Below are 25,664 nucleotides of genomic sequence, written 5' to 3' on the forward strand. Positions count from 1 at the left end.
GAGAGGGCAGCCACCCATTTGATTGAGGAGCAGCAGGAGACAAGGATAGAAACCCACTTGCCCCTCCATGGGATTAACTGCACCACCACAATAGAAAACTTTCTAATTTTTATTAAAAAGGGAAACACAGCAACCAAAAATAGAAAACACACAACCCATCCCCTCCCTGCTCCTGAGGGGGCCACAATACACAATAGGACTCTAGTGCGCAAAATCCTGCTCCCTTCACAGCTTGTCTCATGGCCTAGGTGGACGCATACCAGGAGGTGGTGGACCTGCAACAGAGAGAGACACCCCATCAACTTGACAACTTTCTGCAGCCCCAATTCCACCATGGAGCTTTTGCACCTCAAAAGAACTCTGCCTCCAGCTCCATCAGTGAAGCCCAAGAACAGAGAGGCCCTCGTGATGGCCTGTAAGCACTGCCCAGGCAGTGTGGAAAGCAGGAGAGAATGAAAAACAAAGTGTTGACCTCTCCTCTTGTGCAGTCCTTCTGCTCCCTCATTCCTTCCCCATCCAGACACACACAGGGCTTCAGAGAGCAATCTGGTGTCTGGGACAGGGGAGCCAGGAGGAGTGGTAGTGGCCACCTGAGGTGGCAGCAGCTGGTGTGCATGAGTGGACGGAAAAGCATGTGTGCGCAAGGTTGCTTTTGTGCCTGCCCTGCCCTCTGTAGCTGCCAGGGCAGAACGATGTCCCACCAGCCTAACTCTGTGATATCCACAGCCTTGCCAGGAATGTTTGCAACAAGCTCTTGAACAGATTTGTGGCTAGGCCAACCAGGTCCAGGCCAGCTCCCTCCCCATCCAACCTACTCACCTCTCATGCCAGGGGGTGGTGGCCTCATGCCGGGAGGTGGCATGCCCATTGGGGAGCCTCGGCCAGGTGGCATGCCCATCGGTGGGCCCATTGGGGGCCTCATGCCAGGAGGGGGCCCCATCATTCCTGCAAAGAAAAAGCAGGTGCTTCAGCACTACCAGCAACACCAAGGGCTGGCCTGCTCTCACTTGCCCACAAGGAGCCTCAGAGTAATCCTGCGTTTTGACACCAGGTCCTCACAGAGTTCAGATACTGTCACTTCATCACAGGCCCTGCCAGCTCCTGGCGATGGTGGGGGAACTGGCTGAGTCACGCTCACCTGGAGGGGGAGTGCCTCTGCCCATAGGGGGAGGAGGGCCTCCACGGCCTGGGGCATACTGAGTAGGGGCTCCAGCAATACTGGCAGTGGCGGCTGCTGCCGCTGCTGCCACTGTTCCTCGGCTCTGCGGTGTCATCACCTAGGAGGGAAGGAAGAACTTCAGAGAGGTGCCACAAACTATGTCCCGCTCTCGCCTCCTCCCCATTCCACTAGCACGTGATTCCAAGTGTTGCAAGTTGGGCTGATCAGCAACACGTTTCCAAAGAGCAGATCAGCATGACTTCAGCTGCTCCGGGCAACTCCTCCTAAGATACTGGAAGGCTGCGGCTTCTACTTACCTGCTGCGATGGTCCACCAACCCCACGCACAGGACCAGCCAAGCCAGCAGGAGCCTGAGGCATGGGAGCTCCTGCTGGTACACCTCTCCCGGCTGCTCTGCCAACACCAGGACCTCCTGCTGCTCCAGCCAGGGGCACACGTGCAATGCCAGTCTGAAAGAGCCAAGGAGTTACTGCATGAGTCCCTGCAACAGCTATAAGGGTCCACAGGGACTCTTTAGCAACAAGTTTGCCATGCTGAGCTATGAACCAGTCCACAAACTTCAAAAGGCATCTGGAGAGTAATCCCAGTTTCAGCTTTCTCTTCCCCCAACACTCCATCAAGACTGCGTTCAGTAATAAAACAAGCCTATCCCCAGCTACTGAGAAGCAAGTTCTATTGTGTTCAGAAAAACATATGGAAAGGGTCCAGCATTGCAGCCAAAGAGTAACAGGAGTTGGAGTCTTATAGTTTAGTAAAGCCTAAGGACTGTATCCTAAGTTTCGCTTCTATCCATGCAACTGGGGGGCGGATGAGGTATTTTCACTAATCTCCCAATAATCCTGCATCATTGCAGCCTGTCCAGTCTGGAGTGGACTCGGAATGGGACATTCTACCTGCTCCTTAGAAACACAATCTATTTATTTGAACTTAACTGTTCACAGAGCTGAGTCCACTTTGTTAGACACACAGCACAAGCCTAAGGCATTGTTCCTACAGGCCCACATGGACATTATTCACCAAGACTCATTCCCACTGCCCAATCAGAGGCCTACTCCATCTGTCGCCAGTGACCTTACAGTGGCTGGTCTCTGCCACGTCTTGCGTGTGTTTTCTTCAACCAACTTTCTTTCTACAGGCCAAACCATCAACATTTCTGCAAGAGAAACTCTCCTTCAGCTGCTTTCCTCTTTGCAATGTTCTGAGGCTGTCAACATTGGCCTAGGCTGCTCTGGTTGGCCTTATAAAAAGCCCATCTGTGCAGACTGCTCCAGCTACCCCTGTTGCTCTCTTCCCTCATGCTCCCCATCCTGCCCCACAGCTTCAACAGCCTTTTTTCTACCTAGACAGAAACAGGCAAATGCAGACGCGGTACAGTCAAGAAAAGCATTTTACTAGGGGATGGGCACCGTTTCAGAACATGGGGGCATGCTGTGGGTGGGGAGGCAGATGAGGCAGAGCCTCCCCACTGGAGTCCTTTGAAAAGCGCTGCTGTGGGAGGTACTCAACACACTCAGCCCACAGACGAGCGTACCTGAGCACCTCTTGTAGTGGCATTTTTCAAAGGACTGTGGTGGGAGGGCAGTGATGTCAAGGTAGGGAGGCTCTACCTCACCTGCCTCCCCGCCCACCACATGTCCCTGCCGCCCCATACGCCCTCCTTACATCCTTTGGCGGCGGCCCTTCAACAGTCATGGAAACCAGGTTCTCTCCCCGCAGCAGCACCAGGCCCAGGACCCGCTTCTCCTCCCGCTCCGGCTGCTTGGAGTTCTTGGGTCTGGAAGAGAACCTCGAGTCATGAGGCTTTCCGCTGCCAGCCTGGAAAGGCCAGAGCCAAGCAACGCCTGAAGCGGCACCAGTCCCGCCTGCTCTCAGCAGTGCCAGAGCAGGAAGGCCGCTCAGAGCCCTGTCCTGTGCGTGTCTTCTCAGAAGGCAGTGGGGGGAGGAGGTGGTCTCCCCTCCTCTGTGGGGCGGGTGGCTCGAGGGGGAGAGGTGCCCCCTCCCGAGTGGGGCGGGGCTGCGGGGGAGGCAACCCCCTGCTCCCGATGGGGCGGGGCTGCGGCCCCTCCCGGGGGCTCACTTGATCTTGCGGAACTCGTCGCAGTCGCAGAGAATGAGGTTCATGTGCTTGTCGAAGGCCTTGAAGGTGCCGATGAAGACGCGGCCGTCCTGCAGGATGCAGCGCATGCGGTAGTCGATGTGCTGCAGCATCTTGCTGCTCTTGCCCACCGTCTGCGGGCGGAGAGGGGGTTAGCGTGGGCCGGGGCCGGGGGCCGGGGGCCGGGCCTCCCTTCCCGCCTCGGCCTCCCCCTCCCCCCGCTCCTCACCATGGTGACGACGCTCCCGGCCCGGCCCGGCCCGGCCCTCCTACTCCTGCTGCTGCTGCTGCCGCTCCCGCGTAGCGCCTCGCCGACGTGCAGACCGCTCGCGCCTCTGGCCGGAACTGGAAGTGGCCGTCCCTCTCCTTCCGCCTGCCGGGGCGGGACTTCCTGCGCCGGGGGGCGGTGCGGGGGCAGCCGGGCCCGGCCTTGAGTGGCAGCGGCGCGCTCACTGGGCGGGGCTTCCGCCTGCAGCTGCGGACGCTTCCTGCGGAGGAGCGGCTTCCGGCGGGCGGCGCTGAGCGGCTGGGGCCGGGACGATGCCGCCGCCCGCGGACCTGGTGAAGGTGGCGGTGGAGTGGCCCGGCGCCCACGCGCAGCTGCTCGAGATCGACCAGGTCAGGCGGGGCCGCGGCGGGGGGCGCGGGGCCTCCGCGCCTCAGCCTCTCCCTCACCCTCTCTTCTGCTCTCTTCCCCGCAGAAGCGGCCTCTGGCGTCCGTCATCAAGGAGGTCTGCGACGGGTGAGCGCTCCGAGGCGGCCCCCCGCCCTCCACTGGGTGGCGTAGCTGGAGGGGGCGCAGAGCTCCGCCCCCCTCCCGCTACGCCACCGCCTCCACTCTCCCCCCTCCACTGCTGCCTTCCTCGCCCTCCTGCCTGCCAGGGAGGGGGAGGCAGAGCTGCCCCGCCAGAGGCCTTCAGAAGCGCTGCCCGCTTGCGGCCCACGCGGGTGGGGAGCAGCTGCATCCTCGCAGGGCAGCAGCAGCACCCCTGAGGGACTCTGGTGCGCATCTTCCCCCAGTGCGTCCTGTTCCCCAGCACTGCGCTGCAGTCGGCCTCAGACGCCGCCCTCTTTCTCCCCCCAGCTGGTCGCTGCCCAACCCGGAGTGCTACACGCTGCGCTACGCTGACGGGCCCCAGCTGTACATCACGGAGCAGGTGGGTGCCTGCTAGGCCCTGCGCTGGGCCTGCTGGCAGCCATAGCAGTGTCTGGGCAGACACGGGACCCAGGCAGCCGGAGAAGCAGCTGTCTCTTTCCAGGGCTCCCTGCTGCTTCTCGCTGTTCAGAGAGACCTGCAGCCTGGCTCACGAACAGCCCTCTGAAAGAAAGTTGGAGCTGGCAGTGGGTGGGGGTGGGCTGCTTTCCAGTTGTGCCCCTCCCTGATAAGCACCTCAGCAGAGCTGCCCTCTTGCCTTGCAGACTCGCTGCGACATTAAGAATGGAACCATCCTGCAGCTGGCCATCTCTCCGGTATGTCTGAGCTGCTCCTGTGCCAGGCTGCCAGCATACTTTCCCATCCTGGGCTCCGTCCCTGAGCACACCTCCCCCTGCCCCCAGGGCATGGTCTTCGCTGCTTGTGGGTTAGAGGAAGCTGCTCTTCGAGCTGAACGTCCACTCGGCAGCCCCTCCGCTTGGGGAGACCTACGCGTGCCAGCCCTTAATCTGTCTCCCAGTCTAGGGCTGCCCGCCAGCTGATGGATCGGACCCAGTCGCATAGCATGGAGGCCCGGCTTGAGGCCATGAAGGAGCTGGCTAAGCTCTCTGCAGATGTGACCTTTGCCACTGAGTTCATCAACATGGATGGTATTGCAGTGCTCACCCGCTTGGTGGAAAGTGGCACCAAGCTCCTATCCCAGTAAGTACGCTGTGGGTGTCTCGGGGCATCCTCCGGGGGGACTGCAGCAAGGCGCTCCCTAATAAGAAGTACACAGCTTTCCCCTTCCTCTCTCTGGTCTCCCCTCCAGGGGACTGATCCTGTCCATTCTAGCGGCATGGAGCACTTCCAGAGCATGTGCTGGTTCTGGTACCAGGGCCTGCTCAGAGCTCTCTAACGGCCAGATTGCTGCTGATAGCAGAGCAGAGGCACTTTTCTCAACTAGCAGGCATCTTTACTTGGTGCTGTGCTGGGAATGGCCAACAGCAGGCGAAGACTCAGTTCTTTGTCTGGGGCAACAAGGAGTATGTCAAAGGAAAGGGGAATGCCCCTGGATGCTGGACCCTACAGGGTTGGGGTTCTTCCCATTGCTTGGGCAGCACCTTCAACAAACTTGGTGGCAGCACAACCTGGACTGCCACTCCCTGTCCACAGTTACATCCAAAAAAGAGAAGCCACTTACCATTCCTTGTGCAGTCTTTCTGATTCCTGGGAATCACAACGGAAGTTCTGCTGTATTTGAAGAATTGCACCTGGAGCAAGGTTAGGAGGCAGGCAATCCACTTTCTGCTCAATTTGAGTGAGTGGAAAGCAGATCTGTGTGGGTGGTATTCATGTCAGACTGGAGGGAGATTGTGGGAGCAGCAGGTCCATAGTGAGGCACACCCCACTGTTTTGTCCCTGCCCCCCGCATGATCCCTGATGCCACCTGATGCATCCTGCATCACCTCGCTGGATGGATGGGCTGTCCCTGAGCCCCTGGAAGACTTGCTTAGATTTGGACTTCTGCTGGCACGGCATTGCCTCTTTGCCAGCAAAGTCATTGTGAGTCTTGTTGAGCAGGAGAGGTGCTGGGGCATCCTTGTGTTGTGTTGTGTTGTGAATGAACGTGTGGTTAAGGTGGTACCTGTGACTGTGTGGCTCGTGGCCTGGATGTCTGGTAGGGAGCAAGAGGGAGCGGGGAAGTCCTCTGCCTCCTGGTCAATGGCCCATACCCCCCGCCCTGGTCCTTAAACCTGCAAAGTGAAAGCCAGGATTTTTTGGGGTGCTGCACCACGCCCTGCTTGGCAGGGACTTGAGTCCCATGCTGGTCCTGGTTCCAGGCTCCCTTCCTCAAAGGTTGGTTCTCCTGCTTCTGTGCAGCTACAGTGAGATGCTGGCATTCACCCTGACAGCTTTTCTGGAGCTTATGGACCACGGCATTGTTTCTTGGGACATGGTCTCCATCACTTTCATCAAGCAGGTATGATCTGACAAAAGATCAGGGTGAGGTGGCTGAAGGGCAGGGGTGGCTGTATGTTGGGGCCTTCTGAATGGCTGCTTGCTCTGCTCACAGATTGCAGGGTACGTGAGTCAGCCGACGGTGGATGTCTCCATCCTGCAGCGATCCCTGGCCATCCTGGAGAGCGTGGTGCTGAACAGCCAGAGCCTGTACCAGAAGATTGCTGAGGAGGTCACTGTTGGGCAGCTAATCTCCCACCTGCAGGTGTAAGTCAGCGTGCAAAGCTCAGGCGCCGCTTTGCAAGCTCAGGAGGCGCAGACCACCCAAGAGCCCAGCATCAGTCTGGAAGGGACCGTGTGCCTGGCAGAGTCTCTGGGGCTTCTTGGAGCAAGCCATGAGCGCAAAGGAGAGAAGCAAGTTCTGAATTGGAGTCCAGAGCTGCAGGCGCCTGAAGGCTTTCTCCAGTCTTCTGTGGGTCCTGGATCTCTGACAGGAGGATGCCTCCCCCCCCCCCCCAAGTAGAGACCAGCTATTGGCACTCCTTGCCAAGTGCCTCTCCTTGCTTTCGTGTGTGCTGCTTCCCTGTTTGCAGTGGCCACCTCTGCGCTTGGGGGGTGCTTTTGCTACCCTGCTCTCTTGTAGAACTGGCTGCAGTGAGAGAAGAGGCAGTGGGATGTGCTGAAGAGGAGTTGAGATGGTGGAGGGGGCTTCATGTTGCCGCGGTCTCTAGCCAAAGATGAGAACTGTCCCTGCTTCTGGGAAGTTGTCCATTGTTGTTTTTTCGTGACTGCAGCTCAAACCAGGAGATCCAGACGTATGCGATTGCCTTGATCAACGCCCTCTTCCTGAAGGCCCCAGAGGACCGGAGACAGGTTGGTGATCCTTTTTGGAGCCAGTTTGCACCTTAGCAAGCTAGTAGTGTCTGGAGAAGATAGGGTGTGTTTGCGAAGAGTACAAAGCTCTTGCATGAGACCCAGAGGTTAGGGATGATAGGAGGTTCCTGAGGCCGGCTGGCCAACCAGCCAGCCCTCTGTGTGTTGCGTGGTGCTGCTTCTCTGTGTGTGCCCCTGAAACCCTGCGCATGCCCAGCTGCCTTGCAGCAGGGCTCAATGTTGACTTCTCCATCTGCTTCTCTCTGTGCTTTTCTGCTTTCTGTCGCAGGACAAGCTTCTTAATCCTCTAGACCTGCCCTGTACTGTAAGTAGTTCTTCTGTTAGGGAAGATCAGAGTGTCCCTCTCTAGCTCTGCCTGAGCTCCAGGCTGGAGCAGCTACCTCTCTTGAAGGCTGGGCAGTCCCTGCTGCTTGCTCTTGCCTCTGTGCTCCTGCTTTATTCGTGTGCTGCATCACTTTTGTGGAGCAAGACGGGCATGCGTGGTGGGGTCAACGTGTGTGTGTGTGGTGGGGGCGTGTGTGGGGAGGGGCCTGGAACCATGGTGCAGAAGCAGATGGTTGCCTCCCAGGCTAAGCTAGAGCCGCAGGAGTGGGCTGAGCCGTAAACATTTGGGGTGAGCACATGAACATGTGCAAAGCTGATCTCCAGAGGTGGGCAGCCGGAGCACCTGCACAAGGATTGACCCTTCACTGGCTTGGGGTCAGTGTGTGCCTGTTGTCAGGCCAGAGGGCAGGCTTGGAAGAGACTGGCCCGGAGACTCCCAGCTCCTCACCTGGCTTGTTTTCAGAAGGTGGCCCGGGGTTGCATCTCTCCCTTTTCTTGGTGTGTTCCTGACAGGAGATGGCGAATGCCTTTGCCCAGAAGCATTTGCGGGCTGTCATCTTGACCGTAAGTACCAGACTTTGCTTATGCTGCTCTGACCACCAGGAACTCCCGTTGCACAACCTTGTTTGGTTTCTTGGCGTCAAGGCTCATTCTGTCACTTGGCGGAAGTGCCACAGGGGCCTCCTGTTCCTCTCAAGGCAGAGTATCCAACTTTGGTAAATGGCAGCAAGTGGTGTTTGGAGCGCTCAGAGCAGTGGCATCTATGCAGGGATATGTTTGGGGAGGAGGCTGGTGTGCTCTCTTTTGCGTCGTCCTCTTTCATCACTTTTCTTGCCCTCCCTTCACAGCATGTAATCAGAGGAAACCGCCCAATCAAAACAGAGATGGCCCATCAGCTGTATGTGCTGCAGGTCCTGACTTTTAACCTCCTGGAAGAGCGAATGATGACCAAGATGGACCCCAGTGACCAGGTGCCTGGAAGGCTGGGGTTGTTGAAAGCAGTGTACCCCCCCCCCCACTGCCTGTCACATTCTTCTCATTCTCTCTCCTGCTGGACAGGCACAGAGGGACATCATCTTTGAGCTACGCAGGATAGCCTTCGACGCAGAGTCTGAGAGCAACAGCGTCCCCGGCAGTGGGACTGAGAAGCGCAAAGCCATGTACACCAAGGACTACAAGATGCTGGGCTTCACGGTAGGCCTTTCTTGGTGAACTGGGGGCTACTTGTCCAACCAGGCTGCTGTGTCAAGCAGTGCCAGCAGTGGGCTTGTAGAATAGTTCTCTGGAGCAGTGTTTCCCAAACTGTGAGTCGGGACCCACTAGGAGGGAGCCAATTTTGGGTGGATCCCCATTCATTTCAATGTTTTATTCTTAATATATTAGACTTGATGCTATCATGGTGTGTTGCATTTGGGGAAACATTACAGACCTGTATTTTTAACAAGTTACTATATGTATTCTTTTAACAATGAAGTGGAAAGTGGGGTAAGTAGGAATAGGAGTAGGAATAGAATTGCAGCCCAGGATTGTTAAAAATTTTCCTGCCTGATGATGTCACTTCTGGTCATGACATCACTTCCAGTAGGTCCTGTCAAATTAGTCTAAAAAGTTGGTCCCAGTGCTAAATGCATGAGAACTACTGCTCTAGAGGGGTCAGGGAGGGGCGAGAGATTTGTCTGGAAAGCTCACTGGTTTTTCTTCTGCACAGAACCATATCAACCCTGCTCTGGATTTCACTCAGACCCCACCAGGGATGCTGGCCTTGGACAACATGCTTTACTTGGCCAAGTGTCATCAGGATACGTATGTGCGGGTAAAGAACATAAGAGGATGCTGCTGGATCAGGCCAAAGGTCCATCCAACTTCCTGCATCTCACAGCACCCCAACAGTGCTGGGAGCACTTGAGGCAACAAAACCTATGATCTATCCTATGACCACTCCCTTACATGCAGCATGAGGTGGTGGGCTACTTCTGAAACCTGGAGGTTGCTTACTGCCGTCAAAACTTGTAACCTATGTTTGAGCTTTCCTCCATATATTTGTCCAATCCTCTTTTAAAGAATCTAGGCCATGTGTCATTACCACATGCTGTGGCAAGGAGTTCCACAGATGACTTGCTGGGTAAAGAAACTTCCTGTTGTCTGCTCCGACTCTCCCATCAGACAACATTCGTGAATGTCTCCTGATTTTTCTGGTGTTGTGTGAGAGGAAAGAACTTCCCTCATGCCTCCATCATGTGTCCCCTCGCGTGTCTCTCAATCGCAGAGCCCTAAAGGGTGCCTGCATCCCCCATGCCTGCCAGCCCCCTCCCTCCCTCATTCTTCCTGTTGCTTCTCAGATTGTCCTGGAGAACAGCAGCCGGGAGGACAAGCACGAGTGTCCCTTTGGGCGCAGTGCCATCGAGCTCACCAAGATGCTGTGTGAGATCCTGCAGGTTGGAGAACTACGTGAGTGCAGTGGGATGCTGGTGGGCAAGACTAGCCCTCACCTTGCTGTTCCTTGGGCTGCCCTTCACTCTTGGTGACCTGGAGAGAAATGGTGGTCTAGCCTCTTGGGCAAGGCTAGAAAACTCCGGCAGAAGGAGGTCACCTTGGAAAAGCTTCCTGTGCAGGCTGAGAATTGCGCATTTTAGAGGGTGGGGAGCATATGTGGGTCTGCTTTTAAAGCAGCCTGCTTCCTCCCAAGGGAACTGAGACCAGGCAGGTAAATGAGAACAGGAAGAAAGTTTATTTTAAGGCTGAGCAGTCAAACCGAAAAGATGGGGAAATGCGAGACGTACAAACCAGGCTAGTGGAAGAAAGGGTGGGGGCGGGGCAGCAGCAGAGAGGCAGGGCAGGTGGGGAACGGAGCCAAAGCACACACCTGACACCATGAACCGGCGCTCTCTCCCCTGCTTACTCGTGCTACTTCCCTGGGTGTTGGCATCCACCCTTGCAGCGAGGTGAGTGGGCAAACCCTGGGATGCATCGGGTGGGATCTGGGTGGATGTGCAAGGGTGTGTGCGTCCCAGGGTTCTCCCACTCACCTTGTCTCCACGTCTTAGAGCCCCTGGGCATGAACCTGGCTGTCATTCCTGGAGATCAAGTGGGTTTTGTGGGCCAACCAGCTGGCTCAGAGCCAGCTCTCTTGTCCACCAGTCACTCGGAAGAAGAAGGTGCTCAGCCAGCGTGCGCCACTGCAGCAGGACGGGCACGGCTGTTGTTTGCATGGGGACCAGCAACCCCTTCCAGTGCTCAGGCAGCAGAAAGTCCAGAATAGATGAAAAATAGAGGAAGAGGATGGAGAAACAGTGCCTCTGAATCTGGCAACGGTAGTATTTGGGCCGACATAGGCACCTTGCCCCTCCCCCCTGCAAGCCCCCCTTTTTTGTCAGCTTCTAGCAGACCAGGAAAGACTGAGCAAAGTCTTGTTGGACAATTTAGACTAGGGATCCAGTCTACATTTCTTAAAAGGTCCTGCTGCCCCCAGGGATCCTGGGGACCAGCAAGTTCTTTCTCAGCATTGGGAATTGGCCCAAGCAGGTTCCACCTAGTCCAGCGTTCAGTCTCAAGCAGCCAACTAGATACCTCTGGAAATTCAGAAATGGGTCCTGACTTCCGTGATGGCTGCGTCTTGTAGCTGGTCCAGAGCGCCTGACGCTCTACAGTCTATTGTCTCTGGATGGGAATAATCCATGGAGATAACATGAGTAATTGCTGCTGGTAAACTTACTCAAATTTTTTTTGGCTAAGATCGCTTTAAAAGAGGCTAATTGTGATCTCTTGTGGCAGTTAGTTCCACAGGCTTGATCAGTGTTGTGGGGAGGGGGGCATTTCCTTTTGACAGGCCTGAATAGGCTGCTTTGGGCAATCTCAGCTCTTACGAGAGAGAGAGAGAGAGAGAGGTTTAGGTAGAGAGAGTCTCATGTTTGTCATATTTCATTGAATTCCCTGGAAGGTGTTCTCTGGCTCCAGTACTTGTTGAACTAAGCAACAGATTAAAAACGAAAGCTGCCGCCTCTTTGATACCAAACTCTTGTCTGCCACAGAATGGCTCATCTGTGGCTCTTTTGGTTCTTTTCAGAATGTGCAGCTCCTCCCTTAAGGCTTGGAGTTGATCTGTGCCGTCCCAGTCTCTCTTCTTCTGATGCTGACTTCAGCAGGCTGCTCCTCAGACCTTCTGTGCTTGCTTGCACTTGCCTGGCCTGAGCGTTTGCCTTTTGAAGGATGATTGTTCCTCTTTCTGGGCAGAGGGTTTGCTTTTAAGGCTCCTTGGCTCTGCAGCCACAAGAAGACAGGCTTAAAATGGGCGTGGACCAATTCATGGAGAAGAGCAAGCCCATTAGCAGGCCTTGGAAACAGGTGGCTGCTGGATCCTGGTTGCTGGGGGAGCAGAGGAGGAGAGTGGCTGGAGTTTCTTGTGAGGAGCAGCAGCTGTGGCTGGGCTCTTGGGCTGCTGTGGTGCCATCCTGCCTTCAGGTTCCTGCGTTGCAGTTGTCGACAGCCTGCACTGGTAGAGGGTGGACTCGATGCTCTTGTAGGTCCCTTCCAACTCAGCAGTGTGCCTTTCCCATTTATGATGATGGGGCGTTTTTGAGTGGCTTGTTAAAACTGTTTGAAGAGACTTGACCCTCCCCTTCTGTGTCCTCACTCTTTGGAGACGCCTGCCGTCTTGAAGGTGAACTAAGCCAGCTAGTCAAAGGGATGGGGGGATCTGCATCCAGACAACTTGGATTGTGTCACTTGTTCTGGGTCCCTTTGGGGAGAAGGGCGGGATAAAAATAAAGTTTATTATTATTATTATTATTATTCTGCTTCTAGCCACAAGGGTGGGCCCTTCCCCCAAGTGGCTTCTGAGGCTATATGGATGTTGCTGCTGCACGGCTGTCTGCAGAGTGAATTCAGGGTGCTGGAAAGGTGTCCTTCCAGAAGGATGACTGCAGTCCCCAGAGAGTGGAATTCTGTGCCCCGGCCCCACATGGCTCTTTATTTTTGGGGTGCTTTCACAGCCACAAATACGTCATGGTGATCTTGTGCGATTTTCCACATGCTCGTGCAGCTTGGGACCTTTTGCAGCTCTCAGCTGTTCCTCCCCCTCTCCCCCCAGCCAACGAGGGGCGCAACGACTACCACCCCATGTTCTTCACTCATGACCGCGCTTTCGAGGAGCTCTTTGCCATCTGCATCCAGTTGCTCAACAAGACCTGGAAGGAAATGCGAGCCACGGGCGAGGACTTCAACAAGGTGTGTGCTCCCAACCTGGCGCCAGTTGCTGCCGCTGCTGCTCTCACCATGGGAATCCCCTTTGCCAGCGTCTCTTCTCTTGTGTCCTCTCTGCCGCAGGTGATGCAGGTGGTTCGGGAACAGATCACCCGGGCCCTGCCCTCCAAGCCCAGCTCCCTGGACCAGTTCAAAAGCAAACTGCGCAGCCTGAGCTACTCGGAGATCCTGCGCTTGCGCCAATCTGAGCGGATGAGCCAGGATGACTTCCAGTCCCCACCCATCGTGTGAGTGTGGGTAGGGGGTTGCTGGGGGGCAGAAGGCAAGAAGCCCTTATACAACCAACTTCCTGGTCCCTGGAGGGCTATTCACTAGCCTGCTGGCCTCGATCCCCCAGGGAGCTGCGGGAGAAGATCCAGCCAGAGATCCTGGAGCTCATCAAGCAGCAGCGCCTGAACCGCCTCTGCGAAGGGAGCAGCTTCCGCAAGATTGGCAACCGCAGGCGGCAAGGTCAGGGGTGGGGCGGGGCGGGGAGGGGATGCACCTCCTGCAGCTCTAGTGGAGTCTGGCACAGTGCAACTTGTGGTCTGGCGAGTGGCAGCAGTGGGAAGGGTGGGGCCTTCAGCCGCCTGCCTGCCTCCATAGGTGGGGCATGCATGGAAGGTAGAGGCAGGAGCCAGAGCACGGCTGTGTATGTTGCAGAGCGCTTCTGGTACTGCCGTCTGGCCCTGAACCACAAGGTGCTGCACTACGGTGACCTGGAGGAGCATGTCCAGGGGGAGGTGACTTTCGAGGCACTACAGGAGAAGAGTACGTGTGCACAGCAGGGGCAGCTTGTACAGGGGTAGGCAGGGTGTTGGTATGTGGGCAGCGATGGGTGACTTGGGGGGCCACAGCTGGGAGCCTGCTCTGAGCCTCATAGTGTTCCTGCTCGCTCTTCATGGGGCAGATCAGGGGCAGGGAGGGGCCACTCCAGCCATTAGAGAGAGTCCTTTTTTCTCAGTCCCTGTTGCAGATATCAAGGCCATTGTCACCGGGAAGGACTGTCCCCACATGAAGGAGAAGGGAGCCCTGAAGCAGAACAAGGTGCTGCTGTGGCTGGGCTTCTCCTTGCCAGTGACTAAAAGGGAGTGGGGGGGGGGCTTGTGGCCTGGCTGCTTTCCTTTGGCTGTCTTGCTGACAGGCTTTTCTTTGCCCCGCCCCCCAGGAAGCGCTGGAGTTGGCGTTTTCCATCCTCTATGATCCAGACGAGACCCTGAACTTCATTGCACCCAATAAGTACGAGGTGAGCCTGGGGCTGCTCCCCTCCATTAGGGGGGTGGTCTGTGTGTTTTTGTCTGGTGGGCATTTCCCCCCTTCCACATCCGATGTCTCCCTTCTGCCAGTGGCACCTGTTGCTGTACCCCCAGCACCTCTACCGTCCTGGTTTCCCTACTGGAGGGCATCACTGCCATGGGCTGCTGCTGGTTGGGAGAGCATGCCAGGGCTGTGCTGCTTCACCCACAACGAGAAGTCCTGTCCCTCCTGCCAAGGGGCTCAGTCTAGGCAGGACCATCGGGGGAGGGGCGGCCACCAGTGCTCAGGAACTGGTTTGGCTCACTCCCTTTCGTTTAGCAACGCTTCCTTTCACTTAATTCGAGCAAGGGCGGTGCTAGGCCATAGGTGGGTGTCAAGAAGAGACTGGAAGTAGCAGAAGAGGTATTTCTGGCACGGGCAAGGAGCTGGTCCCTGCCCTGGCAAGTCCCCCTTGGTTGTCATCACAAGAGGCTCTTTCTCTGCCCTACTTGGGGATGCTGCTGCCGTCACCACTAGAGACTGGACACGTTGGGCCTCTACCTGCCAAGTAGCTAGTCCTGAGCCCTTCCCCCTGTACTGTGGACCCCGCTTGATTGTGGGAATCTGCTTTGGAGTCACCAACAGCCTGGGAAAAATGTTGTGTGAATCTGTTGCTTTGCTTTATGGTGATTTAATCCAAGACCTCAGAAGCTGAAGTTTCTTTCCCAGAACTAAGTGGCTTCTCTTTCTCAAAAGTGCCTGCTGGGGCCACCCGCTACCAGTTTGCACTGTGCTGTAATGATAAAACACAACTTGGAGCCCATTGTGAGGGGAACCCATTGTGAAGCAGGGCCTACTATACTTTGTCACATCCCACCAAGGCATGTGTGATGCAGCCTTTGCTTCCCCCAGGGAATGTGGCTTTTGCAGGGGTCCATCAGTGGGGCAGGCAAGGGCAGGCATGTGTGTGAGTATTACACCTGAGGCAGATGTATTCCTCTGGGCACTTTCAGTGGGTCCCCTTGTGGAACTGGAATGGGGCTTGCTCTTGTAGGAGCTGGCATTCCTTCCTCCACCTGCGCTGGGTGGTTGTCTCGGTCCTCCAAGCTGCAGTGTGGCTGTGATTTCACTTGCCTTCCAGGGTTACTGGGCAGAGAACTGATAGGAGATGACCTGCATGCAGGAGTGCAGTGTTAAATGGCTCAGTATTGCTTCCTCAGCTGCAGGGCAGCAGCTGGTGCTGCAGGAGAGAAACAGGCCTTCCCCAGTTTGTCCGCATGTTGATGACAGCACAGGGGAGCCTGGGGAAGTTCTACTGGGCCATCCCAGCTGTGCCTGAGTACTCTTCTCTCCCCCCCCCCCCCAGTACTGCATCTGGCTTGATGGCCTCAATGCCCTGCTTGGGAAGGACATGGCCAGCGACCTGACCAAGAGCGACCTGGACACACTGCTGAGCATGGAGATGAAGCTGCGTCTGCTGGACCTGGAGAACATCCAGATCCCCGAGGCACCTCCACCTGTCCCCAAGGAACCCAGCAGCTATGACTTTGTCTACCACTACAGCTAGGCCCAGCAAGGCTGCACAGGGAATGAGCAAATAGGGCCCTAGCAGCCCTCTTGCCCGTGCGGGACTCTCGTAGACTGCCGTGTGCCTGGGCAGAGGGCAAGGATGGTCTCCTCTAGGCCCGCGGACGTGAATCCTGGTGGGGCTCTGCCCCAGACTTGCCTGTTTCAGCAGTTCTGTGTTTTTCCTTCCCTGCCCAGTTGAACTGGGGGTAGTTGCAAGCCAGGCTGGATGTATTGTACCTTTTAGTGCCCTGTAGCACTGTGCTGTTCCCCTGGAGCCTTGTGGGGGCAGTGCTGTTGTATGTGCTTGGCTTGGCACACCCCCCCCCAAGTGGGGCCTGAGCAGGGCTGGGGCCTACAGTGGTAGCCTAATGGAACTTGCCCTTCTAAACCTCCACCTGCATGCTGCTGCTCCCTCCCTGGCCTAGTTGGGCAGGAGCCAACGGCGTGCCCCAGGCTGCCTGTGTGTAGTGAGGGTGCTGGGCCTGCTGTTTCCTGGGGGGGGGGGTGCAGCACCCCGGGCTGGACCTGGTGCTGTGCAGCTGCTGTACCCCCTGTGCCCCACCTTTCTCCTGTCAGTTTGAATTAAAGACTCTTTCTCCAGGGGGCCTCCGTCTCTTCCTTGCTGTGGGTGGAGGGTGAGTGCTGTCACTGCGGTGCTCTTTTGCGGAGAGGGGCTTGCTCTCGGCCTGGGGCGCGACTGGCCCAAGCAGCCTGTTCCCTGCAGCGGCTCCCCCTGCTTCTCGCAGCACAGGCCTGGTGGCCGACAGTTCCGCAACCCCTGCCGGCACGCCGAGAGAAGAGCGACCCCCTCGCTCTTCCCGCGCCTCGGCCAGCAGCTTTCCGTGGCCGGGCGGGGGGGGCGTTGCTCGCTGCGCAGCGGCCGCGCCGGCGCCCCTCTCGGTTGCCCGTCCCCGCGGCGGGCGGGCAGGAGCACCGCCCCGCCAGCGGCGCCACCTCTTCCGGGGCCGGCTCGGGCAGCGCGCGGCCATGGTGGCGCCGGTGCCGCGGCGCTCGTCCGGGCTGGGCGGCGGGGCGCGGAGGGCGGCGGGCGCGGCGGGGCTGGTGCTGCTCTACTACGGCTTCTCCATCGGCATCACCTTCTACAACAAGTGGCTCATGCGGGTGGGTGGCGCGGCGGGGCGGCGGGCAGGCGGGGGCCGGGGCGAGCGGGCTGCTGACCGGGGCGCCCCTTCCCTCCTGCCGCGCAGAGCTTCGGCTTCCCGCTGTTCATGACGCTGCTGCACCTGCTGGTCACCTTCGCGCTCTCCGGCCTGGCCAGGCGCTGCGCCAAGAGGCCCGCCCGCGTCGTCCTGCCCTGGGCCGGCTACCTGCGCCGCGTCGGGCCCGCAGGTGAGCACTGGCGGCGGCGGAGGGAGGGAGCGCGGCGCCGCCCGCGCACGTGGCCGGGCTGCCGGGAGCGTGCTCGGGGCGCCCCGGCCAGCCCAGCCCCTGGCAAGGGTCCTGCGCAGGAGGAGAGGGCGGGGCAGCCCCGCCTCCTGTCGCCCCAGGCTGCCCCGAGCGAGCGTCGGTGCTGGACTGCCGCAGGCCACGGCCTTGGCGCTCACGCTCTGCGTGTCTCGACGTGAAGGGAGGGCAGGAGACCCGAAGAGTCTCGGTCCGCTCGCCCTTGAGTGGAGTGGCTGGAAGAGCAGCGCAGCCGCCGCCGCCTCCTCTTCCTCGTGTCAGGGTCTGATCGGAAGCCGCTCGGGGCAGGGTCCTGGCTTCTGCACCCTGTGCATTGATGCAGAACTAACTCTCACGATGGCTGTGTTGCTGCTGCGGCTGTGGGCTTCCCAGAAATGCCCGGCCCATGGCTGTGGGGGTGGGAGACTGCCTTGGTGGCCCCCCTTGGACGCTTCTGATGCCCCCTCCCTCTGCCTTTCAGCGCTCTCCACGGCCTTGGACGTGGGACTCAGCAACTGGAGCTTCTTGTACATCACCATTTCCCTGTGAGTATGCAGGAGAGGCTGGGCAGGCAGGCAGGCAGGCAGCCCCCCCCCCCCACTTGCCTGATAGTGGCCTCGTGTCTGGCCTTGCAGCTACACCATGACCAAGTCTTCGGCCATCCTCTTCATCCTGTTCTTCTCTTTGATCTTCAAGCTGGAGGAACTGGTAAGGGTCCCCTCCTGGGCGCCGGGCAAGGGCCCGGGGCACCTCACTGACCACGCTCTGCTTGCTCCTGCCAGAGGGCTGTGCTGGTGCTGGTGGTGCTGCTCATTGCTGGGGGGCTCTTCCTGTTCACCTACAAGGCCACACAGTTCGACATTGAGGGCTTTGCCCTGGTGCTGGGGGCCTCCTTCCTGGGTGGCATCCGCTGGACGCTGACACAGATGCTCCTGCAGAAGGAAGAGCTTGGTGCGTAGGTCTCGGGGGTGGGGTGGGGGGCCCTGCCCTGCACTGCCCTGCCCTTCCATGACAGGCTCTCCCTTTGCCTCACAGGACTCCAGCATCCCATAGACACCATGTTCCACCTGCAGCCGGCCATGTTTCTGGGCCTCTTTCCCCTCTTTGCAGTGTTTGAGGGTGAGTTGCTTTGATGGATTGGGGGTGGCGCCACGATGAGCAGAAATGTCTGGGTGAACAGGTGGTGTCCCAGCAAGACAGAGGGCCACTGTGGAGGGAGCTGGGGGGGGGGCGAGGTCTTGGGCAAAGCCTTTGGCAGAAACTGCCTCCCTCTGGAGGTCTGTGGGAAGGAGGCAGGGGATTGGACGACCCATCGGCCTTTCTGCTCCCTGGAAAAATGGGTGTCCCCCTTTTCGCAGAAGGCAGGGAAGCCACTTTCAGTGACTTGAGAGGGGCGACTGACTAGCTTCTTTGCAAGGCCGTACTTGGCCTGAGGGTTTCTGATGTTAAGAACATAAGAACAGCCCCACTGGATCAGGCCATAGGCCCATCTAGTCCAGCTTCCTGTATCTCACAGCGGCCCACCAAATGCCCCAGGGAGCACACCAGAATACAAGAGACCTCATCCTGGTGCCCTCCCCTACATCTGGCATTCTGACTTAACCCATTTCTAAAATCAGGAGGTTGCGCATACACATCATGGCTTGTACCCCATAATGGATTTTTCCTCCAGAAACTTGTCCGATCCCCTTGGACATATGTTGGACAGCTGTAGCTGGAGAAGGAAGGCCTGTGGCGGTTTTTCACTTGCTCCCCATCGCAAGGGTCCATGTGAGCTTTGCGTGCAAGTTCCCTACTCTGGAGTGGTGAGGGTGTCAGGTTCTAGCCGGTTTAGCATCTGTGGTGGGACAAACAGAAACCCTGAACTTGCGATTAGAATCCAAATCTTTGTGAAGAAGGATTCTTGGCTTCTGCAGTCTCATCAGAGTACGTAGTGCCACACATGAAGTAAGAAGACAAGTCTTTGTGCCAGCAGGCTGGCAGCCACTGGCAGCCACAATAGAGGGAGGGGAAGCCGGGCACAAAGGACAGTCCCAGTATCACATCCTTAAATGTCTGACGGAATGGGAATCAAGGCACATGCCAAAGGCTTTCCAGAAAAGGGGGCTTGTCTGAGAGCCGTGAGTGAGGGAGCATCCTGCAAGTTCTGGTCCAGATAGGTGGGACGGCAAGGGAGAGACCCTTCTGCCTGGGAGTGCCTCCCTGAACACCTGCCAGCTCAGAAGACCTCTGGATGTTGGTGCTGGAGGAGCGGCAGGCACGACCTGGAGCACAGCGGAACGAGAGGGTTGAGAGGGCTGACAGGCAAGGCTGCTGAGGGCTCTGAAGGGAAGCCAGGGAGCCCGCGAAGGAGGAGGGCCATGATGTGACCAGAGGAACCGGTGCCTCTGGCTTCTTATAAATTTCTGTGACATTCAGCTGCTAGAAACTGGAAGCCTCTTTGTCCTTGATCACTGAGGTGCCTTGGCTAATGAGCAGGACCTCTGTCTGTCATGGTCGGGGGCAGGGGTATGAAATGACCTAGGTGGGTTCCCTTCTTCCTATCAGGTCATCTGAAACATCCTCAAAGCACAGCTGTGTGTCTCCCAGCCCCCAAGAAGGAGGGGGTCTCTGCCAGGTGCCTGAGTGACCTGTTTGTTGGGACCTCAGACCAAGAGCCGAGACCGGGGATTCCTTGAGCAGTGGAAGCAGCTTAAGGTGCAGGCCGTTCAATGAGGATTGTGTTAAGAGATTGTGGTGTTTTCCTGGTTTATGCATCCCAGCTGTGCGCAAACTTCCCCCAGGTGGGGTGGGGGGTAATGGCCTGAGGGATTGGGCAGAGTCCCAGGTCCACCTGCTGGGCATTAATGGTTTTTACTACCCACTTCTTTCTCCATATTTTTAATCCCCTTTTTTTGTTTAAACTTCTAATAAAATGTAGACCCTTGGTCTACCTAGGCTCTGTTCATGGGTAATTCAGTGGGTTTTCCCATTTTTCCATCCTGCAGACCCTACTGTGGGTTTGGTGTTCTCCTGGGAGTGAGTATTTCCCAGATGGGCCCCTCCTTCTTAGTGCCTGGCTTGGGATGGTAGCAGAGGATACAAACTACCAAAACTCACCCCCGATTTAGCTGCTGCTCCAGTAAAGAGAAAGCGGGGAGCAGGAAGGGGCCTGGCCCTCACTTTGAACTCAGTGAGCTCTCCCTTCTGTCCTCTCCTCCGCCTTCCCAGCAGGCTTTTGCATGGATGTGCAGCAGTCCCTTTCTTCCTGCCCATTTTTCCCCATCTCCAGGTCTCCCCTTGTCCACATCTGAGAAGCTGTTCCGTTTTCGTGAGCTGGAACAGCTGCTGAGGCTGCTGGGGAAGCTGGTCCTCGGGGGAGTGCTTGCCTTTGGCCTGGGCTTTTCCGAGTTCCTCCTGGTGTCGAGAACCTCCAGCCTCGCCTTGTCCGTTTCGGGGATTTTCAAGGTATTTACAGTGCTTCCCATCGGGCAGCTCTTGCGTTTGGCCAAGGCTTCCTCAGCCCTCTCGGGCTTTCTGGCGGGAGCACTCAAGGTCTGGAATGCCCCAAGGAGGATAGTGTTTTGGTATCTCTTCCAGCGGCCCCCCTTCTCTTTTTGGGGTGGAGGGTGACCCTGAAAGAGGCCCCTACTAGACTCGTGAAGACTGTCCTCTGCCTCTAGTGCAACCTGTGTGTCCTGCTGTCTCCAGGAAGTCTGCATCCTGCTGCTAGCTACGCACCTTATGGGAGACCACCTGAGCCCTGTGAACTGGCTGGGCTTTGCCGTGTGCCTCCTGGGGATCTCCTTGCACGTGGCACTGAAGGTCCTTGCTGCAAGAGGTAAAGTGGGTGGGGCGAGGTCAGGTGGAGTGTCCCAGGGCCCCTCTTTGGCACTCCTGCCTAGGTGAGCTGGGGTTGGGGGAGCTGGCCTGGACCACAACCTGCCAGGAGGCTCCTAGCTTATGTCGGCTGGTGGAGCAGGCTATCCAGGACTGTTTGATGGTTTTCTTCTTTGGATGCAGGACAGAAGGATGGCAGACGACAAAAGGAGTCTGACTCCAGCCCAGACCTGGAGCTGCTGTTGCTGCATCACCAGGAGGAGGAGGTGGCTGCAGGCTCACTGCAGCTGTGAATTGCTGGCTCCACCCAGAGGGGCCTGGCCAGCCCTGAGTGCAAGTGGTGCTGCAGCGAGACTTGGCTGGCTGGTTCGCCAGAGGGAGCCTGGTGGCCCCCTGAGGAGTCTTGGGCTTGCCACAGGTTCCTGGGTTTGGTGGAGGGATCTCTGGGTCTCGTGGCAGGGTCATGTCCATAAGAAGGGCTGGACAGAGGCCTGTGCTGGTGGGTCCAGGTGTCACTGGGTCAGTGCCAGGGGGTTGCTGCTTGTCTGGAGAGTGGTGTCACTTCAGCTCGTGGGCAGCTGGAAGGTGTGCAGATCTGGTGTGTGTGGTGCTGCTGATAATAAAAGAAAAGGCCCTCTGCACCCTTGCCCTGGGGGGCGTGAGTGGACTGCGATAAGGCAGGCTGCGACGGCGCATTCATGGGACCCCCTTTTTGTCTTCTTCAGCTGGTGGGCCTGGGGAGCCAAAAGACAGAGCCAGGCATGTGCCAATAAACAGGAGTGCTGGAGCACAGAGTGGTGGTGGTGATGTCATCGCAGAACTGTAGTGGGCTGCTGGAGAAGAGCTTCTGATGCCTGTCCAGATTGGGTGGGGTGGGATTGGGTCAGAGAGGTTCGCTGCATCGGGGTCTTGGGGGTGAGCCCTGATGCTCCAAGCATAGCTGTAGGCCTGAAAACTGGAAGTATTGTGGGCAAAGGTGAGGTGGGGTAGGGTGCTTTCTCAGAGCTGGGGCCGGTAAGGCTGTCCTGAAGAAGCCCTCTTGACGTACGGTGAGCTGGAACCCCACCTGCAGAAGGCCCTGGACCAGACACCAGGCTCCTTGTCAGCCGCCAGAGTGCCTCTTGCTCGTGCAGAGCGTGGCTGAGTGTTGCCTGTTTGGAGGTTCCTCCACTGATGCTTTCCCTGCTGCTCTGGAGGGAGGGAGTCCCACGTGCCTTGCTGCTGTGCCCTGTCTTTACAGAGGGGAGAAAAGGAGGAGCCCAGCAATGACTGACTGGTCCGTTCAACACAGATAACTTAAAGGAGCCTGAAGCAGGTCATTCGGGGAATGGCTGAGAGCGCATTAGAAAACGGTGTGGGGAGTTCTCGGGAGCCAGTGGGGTCAAGAATCTCATTCCCTCCTTTGATTGAGTGACTGGTGCATGGAGAGAACCTTTTGGGTACATGCTTGGTTAATACCCCTAAAGAATGTGTCCTGCCCCACCTTTCTCCCCACTGAGGGGTGCTCGAGGCAGCTTATAAGAAATGACAATATACAGTACTCACCATGAGCATTAAACCTACGTTTTAATCCAGTGGATTTATGATCCAGGTTTTGTTATACCTGCTAAATAATTATAAAGCTGAAAATTTTTTTATGAACCTTTTATATTGATTGTGTTGCAAATATATTTCCTTGTGCTGCATATTATATGTCAAAAAGTCACCTGTGGCTCACAAGCTACAATTTGGCCAATCCTGTTCTATGCATCCTCTGAGTTTCAGAGGTAGCCCATCTCTGAATGCCAGATGCAAAGAGTGCAAGAGGACACAGGCATCTTCTTGTCTTGTGTGCTCCTTGAGACATCTGGTGGGCCACTGTGAGATGCAGAAAGTTAGACTAGGGGAGCCCTGGGCCTGATCCAGCGGTTCTCTTACCATGCAACACACAAGCCCGTGAAATCAGCAGTGAAAAGCACTTAAGTCAGCTGGTGAGAGAATTGCTTCACAGCTGTGCTTCGTCATCAGCAAGGCTTGACCTGCGCATTTTGCAATCCTCTCTGATGCTTTCCTGCAGTCTACCTGAGAGTAGGGTCAACTTTAAGCCAATTGGGTCCCATGCCTTAGTGGGTGCCACTCTATAGTGATCCAGTCTGGTCAAATACACGCAGCAGTGCCTGCAAGGAAGCTTGTGTCCACTGCCCTTGGAATTGCATAACTGGGCAGCACAGCAGCAATGACCCCTTGAAGGTAGTGCTGCCTGTGAGGAATCCGTCCTGCTAGGGCACTTGCTGCCTGGCAGTGTTGCAAGTCAGTCGCAAATGTGTGGCACGGGACACCTGCCCCCCTTTGCCACAGGGTTTGTGGTACCCATGAACCTTCCGTGGAACCTCCCTTTTGGCAGGTGCTTTTCAGCCACAAGGCCTTCCTTCCATTGGGCTTCCCCTTCTGTGTGCCCCAGGCCAGCTTGAGCTCCACATCGTTACCTTGGTGGGGGTGGTGCTGGGCCTCTGGGTGTGGGTGCAGTTCAGCAAAATATGACCCTGCAGCCGCCTGCTCTTGTCTGCAGGACCCTGGCAACAGCAGCAGGAGTGGCAGCCCCTGTCCAGGATCCCTGCTTGGCCCTGACAGCCACCACAGAGCCTTGCTCCGTCCTTCCCTGCCGCAGAAATTAAGAGTGCCCCTGTGGGTGGCTCGGTAACGCTTTTATTAAAAGTTAATTACTCCCTGTGCCTTGGCAGGGAAGTGAGCCTCTCACAGAGGCCTCATAAATCCAACCGCTGCTCCTGCCATTGCAGGAAGGGGCCCCTTCTGCAGCTTCGCCTGCAGCAAATTTCTCACCACCTGGCATTTAGTGGGTGACAAAAATCACCACATTTGGGAGGGAGGGAGGGACGGGCCCAGCTCTGGCTTGCTAGTGGGGAGGTCACCTGAAGGCGGTGGTCCTGTAGTGCTGCCTTCCACGTGCCAGCCATAGACACCTGCAGAGACTGATTCCTGCAGGAATTATGGGTGAGCCCAGATGGGAGAGAGGAGAGGCTTGTGCCGCCACAGGCTCAGCAGTTCTACCTAGGCAATGTTGGCAGGGAGGGCAACTGCTTCTGCAGGCCAGGGGGCATAATCGCTGCCACCTGCTGGGCTCTTCCCTGCTGTCTTGTAGCCAGGAAGAGGCACTTCTCCTGCAGGCAGGTGCTTTGCCTTGGGGTGGGGGTCAGGGCAGTGGGTGGCCCTGGTCTCCCTTCTGGAGATCGCCTGTTCCTCCTCTCCAGGCCCTTTTCCAGTCCAGCCTCCCCACTGCTGAGAGGTCCAGGCAGCAACATCTCTCTTCCAAGCCCCCATCCCTCTATTGCACACTATTTTGGAAGTGGGGGTGGCAGCAGCAACAAGCTGGATGATTAGATTACTGCAACACACTCTACGTAGGGCTGTCTTTGAAGACTGTCTGGAAACTGCAATTAGTACAGAACACGGCGGTGTGTGTGGTTGCGGGGCTTGTTGGTTCAACTCAGTCGGGCCGCTGCTTCGGCAACTACACTGGCTGCCAGTTCATTTCCAGGCTCATTTCAAAGTGCTAGTTTTTTAAAGGCCTTTATGGTTCAGGACCAGGGATCACCTCCTTCCGTATATTCCTACCTGTCCTCTCAAGTCATCAGAGGGATCCCTTCTAATTGTGCTGCCGTCAACAAAGTTGAGGGGGGTGGGGATGAGAAATAGGGCCTTCTCAGTGGTGGGTTCCTTCTTTGTGGGACTTCCTCTCCTGAAATTAAGAAGGGCTCCCTGCTGGAGACTTTTGGTGGGGCCTCAAGACCTTCCTGCGTAGAAAGGCCTTCGACTGCTGACAGCACGGGCTGGTTCTTCTAATGAAAGGCAATTTTATGTGATCCATTTGGGTCTGTTCTATTTTAATCATTTTTAATGTTTTTATATTCTGGTATTGTTTTAAATGTATTATTTGTACCTGTGCTTTTCTCTTGTAAGCCTTCCTCGTGTGTGGGGTAGAAATGCTTTAAAGAAATGAAATGGGTGAGCTTTGTTGGTGTCTGTGAGCCACTGCAAGGGAAGGGGGTTTGGGGGCTGTCTACCTGCACCGGCCTTGCAAAAGATGCAGAGAAGAGCCCTCCTGTTCCCTCCCCTACCAGTGCAGAGTGGCCTGGAGGGGTGCCCAGCAGCACCTCCCTGTGGAGGGTGTCGTTTGCCTCCTGGCTGTCCGGCCTCTGCCCAGTCCATGTTCGCACTACCCATGTGGTCAGGAGGTAGACAGAGGGTGGGGGAGGGGGGCTGCAGCAACTTGCCAGTGGCCTCTCCCACTTGAGCCGCATCTTGCAGCCCCCCTGGAGTAGGAACTTTGGGCTGCAGCTGCCCTTCCCTGCCCCCCTGCTCTAAATCCAGCATTGCAGCCTGCCACATGCCCCCCCCCCCAGTGGTGCCATGGATCCATCACTCCTTGACTAATAAAGTGCAAGGGTGATCTGTGTCAGCACTTTGAAGAATGAAGCTCTTGCATTTCAATATCAGCAGCGAATAGGTGGGGGGCAGAGTTGTGGCAGGGACCCACTTAGGTGGGTGGGAGTGGAACGCAGAGAAGGCAGTGACACCTTCTTAAGGCTGGAAGATATAAGGGAGCACCTGCATCTGGGTCCTCCGCACAAACCCTTTCCTTGGCCCTTATGCTTGCTCCGGACAGAGGAGGGGACGCGCCTGGGGCGGGCAGCAGGGCTGGGGAGGGCCGGCTGCACCTGGTCCATCAAGGTGACATGGACAGGAGGCTGGCTGGGGATTTGCATCTTCCTGCCTGGCTCAGCTGCCGCGCGTGCGGGGGGGGGGGGGGTGTT

At 57.0% G+C, this 25,664-nt stretch overlaps 3 protein-coding genes across 7 annotated transcripts; 2 read left to right on the top strand and 1 right to left on the bottom strand.

The window, feature by feature from the left end:
• Positions 1 to 96: 96 nt before the first annotated feature.
• SNRPB (small nuclear ribonucleoprotein polypeptides B and B1) lies at positions 97 to 3,564 on the bottom strand. Its single transcript, XM_066624102.1, has 7 exons — positions 3,505 to 3,564; positions 3,258 to 3,409; positions 2,843 to 2,954; positions 1,477 to 1,629; positions 1,139 to 1,277; positions 820 to 945; positions 97 to 275 (listed from the first exon to the last, which is right to left on the bottom strand). Exons 1-7 carry the CDS (start codon positions 3,505 to 3,507, stop codon positions 238 to 240), a joined length of 723 nt encoding a protein of 240 aa, XP_066480199.1. The 5' UTR covers positions 3,508 to 3,564; the 3' UTR covers positions 97 to 237.
• Positions 3,565 to 3,755: 191 nt separating this feature from the next.
• On the top strand, positions 3,756 to 16,230 carry ELMO2 (engulfment and cell motility 2). 5 transcript variants are annotated; one of them, XM_066623470.1, is made up of 21 exons: positions 3,756 to 3,893; positions 3,977 to 4,017; positions 4,360 to 4,432; positions 4,695 to 4,745; positions 4,949 to 5,130; positions 6,292 to 6,391; positions 6,485 to 6,636; positions 7,164 to 7,242; positions 7,532 to 7,567; positions 8,101 to 8,151; positions 8,436 to 8,558; positions 8,647 to 8,781; positions 9,296 to 9,400; positions 9,927 to 10,035; positions 12,626 to 12,810; positions 12,910 to 13,073; positions 13,184 to 13,296; positions 13,489 to 13,596; positions 13,790 to 13,872; positions 13,994 to 14,071; positions 15,428 to 16,230. In XM_066623470.1, the coding sequence occupies exons 1-21, from the start codon at positions 3,816 to 3,818 to the stop codon at positions 15,626 to 15,628; spliced, it is 2,247 nt and encodes a 748-aa protein (XP_066479567.1). In that variant the 5' UTR covers positions 3,756 to 3,815; the 3' UTR covers positions 15,629 to 16,230. The 5 variants fall into 5 exon arrangements, with proteins under 5 accessions (XP_066479567.1, XP_066479569.1, XP_066479571.1 ...); XM_066623472.1 differs by having other exon boundaries at positions 12,674 to 12,810; XM_066623474.1 differs by having other exon boundaries at positions 13,489 to 13,630; positions 15,428 to 15,518.
• A 437-nt stretch (positions 16,231 to 16,667) lies between these two features.
• On the top strand, positions 16,668 to 22,427 carry SLC35C2 (solute carrier family 35 member C2). The gene is made up of 9 exons (XM_066623801.1): positions 16,668 to 16,752; positions 16,839 to 16,980; positions 17,516 to 17,579; positions 17,670 to 17,742; positions 17,817 to 17,985; positions 18,070 to 18,153; positions 20,306 to 20,481; positions 20,725 to 20,854; positions 21,037 to 22,427. Exons 1-9 carry the CDS (start codon positions 16,747 to 16,749, stop codon positions 21,144 to 21,146), a joined length of 954 nt encoding a protein of 317 aa, XP_066479898.1. The 5' UTR covers positions 16,668 to 16,746; the 3' UTR covers positions 21,147 to 22,427.
• Positions 22,428 to 25,664: the final 3,237 nt, after the last annotated feature.

Source organism: Tiliqua scincoides, chromosome 4 (assembly GCF_035046505.1).
Source record: "Tiliqua scincoides isolate rTilSci1 chromosome 4, rTilSci1.hap2, whole genome shotgun sequence".
NCBI classification, from domain to species: Eukaryota; Metazoa; Chordata; class Lepidosauria; order Squamata; family Scincidae; genus Tiliqua; species Tiliqua scincoides.